This window comes from Pollachius pollachius, assembly GCF_949987615.1.
Source record: "Pollachius pollachius genome assembly, chromosome: 1".
Taxonomy (NCBI): domain Eukaryota; kingdom Metazoa; phylum Chordata; class Actinopteri; order Gadiformes; family Gadidae; genus Pollachius; species Pollachius pollachius.
In genome coordinates this window covers 32,683,664-32,692,700 of record NC_136934.1, presented here as the reverse complement: position 1 = coordinate 32,692,700, position 9,037 = coordinate 32,683,664, and the positions used below count along the sequence as shown (strand labels likewise).

General features: G+C 46.8%; 1 protein-coding gene across 2 annotated transcripts; it reads right to left on the bottom strand.

The window, feature by feature from the left end:
- Positions 1-2,716: 2,716 nt before the first annotated feature.
- LOC307080502 (gamma-enolase) lies at positions 2,717-8,619 on the bottom strand (the record flags this gene model as incomplete). Of its 2 annotated transcripts, XM_079743226.1 has the most annotated exons (12): positions 2,717-3,043; positions 3,166-3,224; positions 3,593-3,701; positions 4,015-4,139; positions 4,702-4,778; positions 6,470-6,667; positions 6,897-7,119; positions 7,368-7,501; positions 7,647-7,716; positions 7,849-7,907; positions 8,158-8,253; positions 8,535-8,619. In XM_079743226.1, the coding sequence occupies 12 exons, from the start codon at positions 8,617-8,619 to the stop codon at positions 2,974-2,976; spliced, it is 1,305 nt and encodes a 434-aa protein (XP_079599352.1). In that variant the 3' UTR covers positions 2,717-2,973. The 2 variants fall into 2 exon arrangements, with proteins under 2 accessions (XP_079599352.1, XP_079599353.1); XM_079743227.1 differs by lacking the exons at positions 7,647-7,716; positions 7,849-7,907.
- Between the last annotated feature and the right edge of the window lie 418 nt (positions 8,620-9,037).

The window sequence follows — 9,037 nt, the reverse complement described above, 5'->3', positions numbered from 1 at the left end:
TGCAGGTAATTAGCTTTACGCAGCTAATTAGAGTGATTCAATAATGTGTTATGGGAAAATATGTGATATACAATATTCTACAATGGACCCATACCCCACGGTTTCTTAGTTACAGGTGGCAGTCCATAGGCCTACCAGTGTTTATTGGCTGTTTCTGGTCTATATCCAATCACCAAATAGAACGCAAAAACTATGCCTTGCTTTGTGTCTGTCTCTCCAATACACTCACAAAACACACACACACACACACACACACACACACATACACACACACACACACACTAATACACCCGTGCGCACACGCAAAACATACGCACACAGCAGCTCTATGCATTATAAACAAATTGACTAGCCCACTGCATGGGATGCAAAGGAGCAGCATTCAGTTGCACTGCTTACATCACCGACGAACGGGCACCGCAGCAGCGACTTCTTTCTCTTGTCTTTCTCCCCCTGCGAATGTTATTGATACACATGAGCCCGGCCGAAGCTATGCTGTAGCCTATGCTGCCTGACTACAACGGCGGAGTCTACCTACGACGCAAAGAACACGTTCAGCAGCACATCCATGTTCGCCATCAGAATGGATGCCATGCCAAAGACACTTTTTTTTTCTTTCTTTTTTTCCCCACATATATGTATATTCCACATCTTTACGAGGAAGCCGAAAGCTCAACTAGAATGGCGTATGCCATTTTGCACCGGTTGTTCTTTTCCTCGTTGGAATGTGTGTGTGCGCGTAAGTGCATTCATACATTCTTTACATTTACCGGGAGGACACACAAATGTGCCATAATGCAAAGAGTAAAGATCATCCACGCACAAAGAAAGGGGAGGGAGAGCACAGCACACAAACGTGGCTAGCCAGAATAGCTTCAAATACACACTAAGCATCCATTTTTTTCTTCTCCTTACCTATAAATCCAGCGATGCGTGTCCCTCTCTCAGTCTCCGGCTCTATACGTTATTTGTGTTGTTGTTCTATATCACAGCCCGACATACATTCGCCGAGGCGCACGCTTCTCTACCTAGGGGCTGCTGCTGGATCACATTGTAACGGTATTGTAATGCAGGAGAATTCTCTTTCAAGTCGTTGCAGGAAAAACGGGGGTGCCACTGAAGACTGTACAAATTGATGCGTATAACGCTTGCCTCCCCACCCCCTTCGCCCCTTTTCTCTTTCTCCCCTCACTCCCTTTCTCCGAGGCGACTTGCACTTTTTTTTCGCCTTCGGTACAGTCACAATTTTTCACCAGAGTGGCGAGCGAGGGATGCACGTCGCGCAGAGAGAAAGAGAGCGAGAAAGGGAGTGAGAAGAGGGCGTGATTTGCATAAGGAATGGGGGAGCTCGGCGAGAGGGGAGAAGGAGGGAGCGAGGCAAGGAGGAGGAAGAGGCGCAGAGAGAGGGCCAAAAGTCTGAAGAGGGAGGGAACCGAGTTTTTTTCTACCCTCCCTGTTGCCTTGTCCTTTCTCTCTCCCCCACTCTCTCTCTCCCTCCGAGGCGTCACCTTTGCTGCTGGGAAAGGTTCGTCTTTCGGCCAAATCTACCCATTTGTCATCATTTCTGCATGGAGTCTGTAGTGCATAACCTGCTATATGCTCCTCCACACCTATACCTTTATATACTGGGCTTAGATGTTGTGCAAAAGGGTTGGCCTTAACCATTGAATAGCCAGGGAATAAAAATCTTTGATCTAAACTGATCCTTTGTTATCAAGGTTTTTTTTTTTTAATACAAGCCAATGGCGTCAAAAACATTGAGCCACATTCATTATCGCCTTACGCCAATCTGACAAGGTTTCTTTATCCCGAGAAGGGCTACTTCAATCTTGGAAAGCTCGAAACGGTGTGTCCAGTCAAGCGGCTCTGCAAAACCCCTCTCTCTCTCTCTCCCTCTCTCTCTCTCTCTCCCTCTCTCTCTCTCTCTCCCTCTCTCTCTCTCTCTCTCTCTCTCTCTCTCTCTCTCCCCCCCCTTCACGTAGCCCCCTGTCCCGTCTCCTATTGTGTAGTAACCATAGCAACCTCGCTGAAGATAAGTCGCAGTGCGCATGCGTGTCTACGTTCGCCCGACACGGCCACGGCTCGCGCTCCCTCTGCTGCTCCGTTTGTAGCGTGCATGTAGAGCTGCACCTGAAACAACGTACCGATAACGTTAAAGGCCTGCACCATTGAACAGGCCTACGGGGGGAGCCACTGACCCCCAACGACGCGTTAAGTTTCAAGATGTGCACGTTTAAAATGAACAGAAGATAATTGACTATTGTAGGTGTGAGGCATCGAAAATGTGTTTCATTGTAAACATTGGTAATGGCCCAATCTTCAATCTGCCTGTCAAATCTTCTACGATTGATCTGCAAAAAATCTATCATTTTTCTCATTAAATTCTCTTCAATTGATTTTAAAGTCAATCAAAATGCCCAAAGATGGACAAGAGAAAACGAGAAAAAAGGAAAAAAGGATAGGAAAAAACACACAGACTCACACACAGACTAAATACACGGGGAGGGTGCCTTTATTATTCCCAAGACACACACGTCACACACATAATTCACTTTCTGCTAGTCGCTAAGTGTTTTCATAAGCAAAGGCTAAGGAGAAAGCCAAAACAAAAGGGACACGAAAATGTAAATACGTTGGCACAGAGTCGCAGAGAACTTCAGAGTGACCAAAAAGCACCACAGTGAGGAGGAGACATGAATAACCATGGTGACATTATCAGATCGAGTAACAGAGAATACACCACCAGGCCCTTCCAGGTCTTGCCAGCCAATCAAAGCTTAGGATCAATATAACTACATTGCATGGTTCAACAACTAATGACGCTGAATTAATTTGACTGTGTCGTATTAAATGTGGAGCATGAATGGACTTCAAATTTTGCGTGACTGTCCAGTGAGTGTGCTGTGTGTAGTGCATGTGTGTGTGCGCAAGCGCATGGGCGTGTGTGTCTGTGTGTGTATGTGTGTGAGTGCCTTAAATGGCACTGGGGTTGCGGAAGTTGTGTCCAGCAAAGCGTGCTTGGTCTCCCAGCTCCTCTTCAATCCTTGAAAGAAAAAAACATCATTAGACAAGCATGAGAAAAAAACGTCACATAATAAGAGAAAGAAAATGCCCATTGCTCCTTGACACGCGTCAGAGTAGTGCTAAGTTCCGAGCAACAACCACCTCATGAGCTGATTGTATTTGGCCAGTCGCTCGGATCGACAAGGAGCTCCGGTCTTGATCTGCAGGAGAGGGGGGGGGAGTGGGGACGAGAATCAGTCTCAGGACGGAACAGCATTTTATATTCAGGGCTGGTAGGTAGTGGGGCCCCGTTGATCTGCTGCCATTATCTTGTGCATTCTGGCATGGCCCTGGTTCGGATCACTGCAGTGCCTGCCACCTCACCTCGCAGCGCATCATTGCAACATTTTTGACTGGCTAGAGAACTTTTTTATTTTTAATGTGCACTCGGATATAGGAATATAAGGATATTACTGAAGAATGGTTATTGGTCTAATGCAATTCTTTAATGTGATATAAAAATGGAGTTGGGGATCCTCTAAGGTCACATAGATGCGTATGCACACGTGTGTGTGTGTGTGTGTGTTACCTGGCCAGTGCAGAGGCCCACCACCAGGTCTGCTATGAAGGTGTCCTCGGTCTCTCCTGATCGATGGCTGACCATGACGCCCCAGCCATTCTCCTGGGCCAGCTTACACCTGGGGACCACAAACACACACACACGCACACACATACACACACACACACACAGCTTAGGACTCTGTGGCCTACAATGTGGATTACAATTCCCAATCCCATTTCTCAATCAATCATACATTTTTGATCGATAACCAGTTATCATTTTGATCAATAAAAAACACAGTTACATTTTAATTACACAGGCATAGTCATACAAGACACACAGTCAGATACCAAACTGTAGTGCACAGACACAAGCAGACCTCAAATATCACAACTCCTTCCAAAAAACGAAGCCCAACCACTCCACACACGCTGGCTGCTACAACTCACGCCTTGATGGACTCGGTGACGGAGCCGATCTGGTTGACTTTGAGCAGCAGGCAGTTGCAGGCCTTCTCCTCCAGGGCTCGCTCGATCCTGCGGGGGTTGGTGACCGTCAAGTCGTCCCCTACCACCTTTTGCGTTTACACACATTCACAGAGAGAGAGAGAGAGAGAGGGAGAAATATGTTTTGGAGGTTGATTTATTTGCATTTGTATAGTTTTTCTCTATTTTGAATCTGAGGGTTACTTAATCCCACCACCCATGTGCGGTCCTAGTGACACAAGAGGAATAACTCCAACACAACCTTGACGTGCAACTCTCTACACTACAAGTCGCGTGGCTCAGCAGGCTTCTGAGTTGTGGGTTTAACTCTGCAATAATGCCGCTCAATATGGTTCAGATCCGTCCAGATGACAGAGCAGCCGTACCAATCGTCTTAAAGCCATTCACCACACAATGTTGTTCCCGTGCAATTAATTTATTAAATAAATCAGAATCACACACGAGGACTCGGCTGTGTGCTAGAGGATAACAGACATCGTGCCAATGCTTGTGCGGTATGTGTTTGTGTTTGACAAATGCACACAAACACAAAAATATTTGGATTTGATTTGTTTGAGTGTGTCTGAGAGGGGGGGGGGGTGATTATTATGCAGGCTTGGTGTTGGACAACACAGCAGGGGTGTGGTTTACCTGTATTCCTACAGAGGCAGTGAACTGGCTCCAGGCAGGCCAGTCATCCTGGTCAAAAGGGTCCTCAATAGAAACCACTGTGGGGGAAATGTCATCACATTTAATTTAGAAGTTCCTCCTCAGGGATAATGATTCACCCAAAGTAGTACCTTTAAATTCGATCAAAACTTACAATCCAAATTTAAGCTGCACCGCCAAGAATGTAAAAAAACAACTGGACAGATGGTTTGGAGAAGCTAAAGTAGGATAAGATGAGACCGATGAGGGAGGGAATTCGTAAGTCAAGGAAAAGCTGTCTTTCTAAGTATTTTTTAATTACAATCAATGTTGACCAAAGCTGTTTCACTACTATCTGCTGTGAATGTGTCGGGGAGATTTTTTTGTCATGTTGATTTAAACAGTTTCTTTGTCACCCTCTGTGTTTCACATTCGATTTGCGATTTTCTGTAATAATACCGTTGCGTTTGAATGATTTCATTAATTAATTTGCCCTGTATGGAGTCACTTTATTCTTCCTCTTGTGTCTCCATGAAATAGTGAATCAATAGACTCTGGTCTTAATTGAGGGTGTAAAGCTACGTATGGAATGAATTCCTTCAGTTACCTCTGAAATATACCATCCTACCCTAGGTAACATTTTAACATCTCCCCTTATCTTTATCTCTGTTGTAGGCCTTTAGAGTCAGCTCAGCCGTGAAGCTATTAGTCATACACATATAGTAACACATGGAAAAAAACATACAACACAACAACACAAACCCTTACAGACACACAGACACACTGACACACATGGAGCGAGGGAAAGGGCCCTTTACTGGGGTTAAAAGCTCCCTCAGAACGACTCCCATTTTGCCAAATGTGCACCCTAGCGCATAATTAAAACCTCTTAATGGAGCACAAGTGTCGCGGGGAGAGCCACCAGCCTCCTCCATTCTCTCATTCTTTACATATCTCCCCTCTCTCCATCTCCTTCTCTCCCCCTCGCAATGGCAGCAATGCTAGCAAAAGGAGGAGGAATCCATTCACAGGGAGGCTGTAAAGGCTCCAGCCATAATCATTAACACTTGGTATGCTTGAACCCTGCAGCTGAAGGAAGTGTCTTATTAACATCGTTAAGGGGGCCCTAGTTACTGTAATCTATAGCAATGAGTGGACACTTTAATGATGTATATCAAGAGCCTATGCAGCGATACTGGTTTTGCATGTGGACATTTACCATGGCATCTCCACCACCGTCATCACTACCACCCTCATCACAATGACTACCCATATCCCCCTCATTACCACTCCCACCACCACCAACCTTACTACTGCTCCCATCACCCCCACCCCATCAACACCCCCACTGTCACTGCCCACATGACCACCCTGATCACTAACACCCCATCACCACCACCCACATACCCACCACCCCATCACAGACCCTGCCTTCACTACTAACACCACCACCCACATCACCACTACCCCATCACCAGACCCTGCCTTCACTACTAACACCACCACCCACATCACCACTACCCCATCACCAGACACTGCCTTCACCACTAACACCACCACCCACATCACCACTACCCCATCACCAGATCCTGCCTTAACTACTAACACCACCAACCACATCACCACTACCCTATCACCAGACCCTGCCTTCACCACTAACACCACCAAACAATCACCACCATCCCATCAACTCTCCAATAACCAACCCAATAACCAACCCAACAACCACCACCCTCGCCATCCCATCAACACCCCCACATCCACCCCTCACCTGGGTAGTTGTTGACAAAGCCCTGGTAGATGTCGGCTAGCTCCTGCCCGCTGATGTGGCGTGCGGCGTTGGGGGGAGACTTGAAGTCCAGGTCATACTTGCCCTCGATGAAGAACTCGGACGCGGCCACATCCATGCCAATCACCACCTTGTCGGTGAATCCGGCCTTCTCGATAGCCGTCTTCAATAGCTCCAGGGCTGAGAGAGAGAGAGAGAGAGAGAGAGACCCCAGTGTTCTTAGCCTACCATCCCAGAGCAAGATACCTAACCCTAACATGTTCTTAAGTGTACATTTATCTAAAACTGTGGCTTTAAAAAGGAAACTAAATTGATAGTGAAGGGAAGACAGACAAGGCGTGGTTGTCGCTGCTCAGGTAGAAGGCTGCTGGAGGTTGCGTGGGGGGGGGGGGGGCTTTCTGTGTCACACCTTCAGAATTCTCCAGGATGTTGGGGGCAAATCCCCCCTCATCGCCTACGTTGGTGGCATCCTGTCCATACTTCTCCTTGATGACCCCCCTCAGGGTCTGGTAGAGCTCGGCCCCCACGCGCAGGGCATCCCGGAAGGACTCAGCCCCTACTGGGAGGACCATGAATTCCTGCATGGCAAGCTTGTTACCGGCATGGGAGCCTCCGTTGATCACATTAAAAGCCTGAAAAGCAAACAAACATTGCATTTAGTAGCATTTAATCATTTGATCCTTTCAGGGAAGGAGGAAGGTGTCTTGATAAAGGACGCTTACAGGGAGACTGCAGACACTGGGGATTGCACCCAGTGCCTTTAGGCTGGGAGTCAAACAACCCTTACCAGTAGACTATCCTGCCAATGATTTAGTATTTTTTTATATTCATGCAAACTGCAATGCAGTATAACACAATTAATTTAAGGATGGGGACTTACGGGAACTGGTAGGACCAGCTCTGTGTTTCCTGCCAAGTCAGCAATATGGCGGTACAGGGGGACGCCTTTCTCTGCTGCACCAGCTTTGCATATGGCCAGGGAGACACCAAGAATAGCATTGGCCCCAAACTTGGCTGCAGGAGAAACAATGGTACGGGAATGTCACACAGAATATTCAATTCGCTACTTGCAGTATCATACATTATTATTGCAATAAAAGTATCAGTACATGGAATTGTGATACATCACGATGAACATATGCTATGTAAATGATTGTACATTTGTTCTCAGTGCCATCCATCTCAATCATCAGATTGTCCAGTTTCTCCTGCTCCACCACGCTGATTCCCTGAAAGAGAAAACAGGTGACACGTGAAATGGATCCCATTATTAAATAGAAACACATTTTACCCCTTCGAAATGCAGCTCCTCCGCCTGCCTTTATTGGGCCCTCGTAAACTCCCGCTACCCCCCAACTCACCGACTCAACGAGCTTGGGTGCAATGGTGTCATTGATATGACCAACCGCCTTCAGGACGCCTGACGTCAAAAAGAAACAAACATTAAGCCTCCAGGAACATGAAAGATCAAGGCTTCATAGAATAAGGTCAAAGAGTATCATTAGATGGAACCTGATGGCACGCAAAGGAATTCTGCCATAGAAAACCATGTGGAGAGCAGACAATGAGGCAATGACATGAGAGGAAATGGATCGTTGGAGGTAAGAGAATAAATAACAGTGAAGTGGAGCACAGCACGAAATTTTCACAGCTCCTCAGCAGGCGCTGACCTTTGCCCTTGTAGCGGGTCTTGTCTCCGTCCCTGAGCTCCAGAGCCTCATAGATGCCGGTGGAGGCTCCGCTGGGCACGGCCGCCCTGAACAGACCTGAGGGACGGAGAGGTGGAGGGGGGCGGGGTTTGGCAGGTAGAGCGAGAGACATAGAGAGTGAGGAGAGAGAGAGAGAGAGAGAGAGAGAGAGAGAGAGAGAGAGAGAGAATGGCACATAGGTTCATATTTTATGCATGGACATGTATAAAAAAATAATAATGCGTCTCCCTTTATTTATCTGGTGCATACACATTTGAACACACCCACACACACACTGGGTACATTTGTGTTTTGCGTGTGCAGTGATTCATTGTGTGAGAGATGGGTGGTTATTTAACCTTTGGCAGTTTGCAGATCTACTTCCACAGTTGGGTTTCCCCTTGAGTCCAAGATTTCCCGGGCAACGATGTTTATTATCGACATCCTGCAAAAATATCTGTGCAATTCAGGGGAACGTTGATGAGTTATAAAACCAACATGGATGCCAGGGCTGCATGCCAGGGAACACACTGATGCACGTACAGAAACCGTCCTATCACACAACATCAAAATGTAAGATAACATGGAATTCATTGAAACTTTAAGCCCTACCACCAATCTAAATGTTGTTAAATCGCAATACGATGACGTGACAGTCTCAATCCATGTATAACAACGTGTAATTAGCCATGAAATGCATTTCATCCTTATGACATTCCAACATCAGCTGTTTTTGGCGTTGCATAAAGATGAAGACTACACTCTGCCCCCTCGCACAAACACACACACACACACACACACACACACACACACACACATCTGACAGCAGACTCCTCATCCTCCTCAGGGATGAAGAGCCATG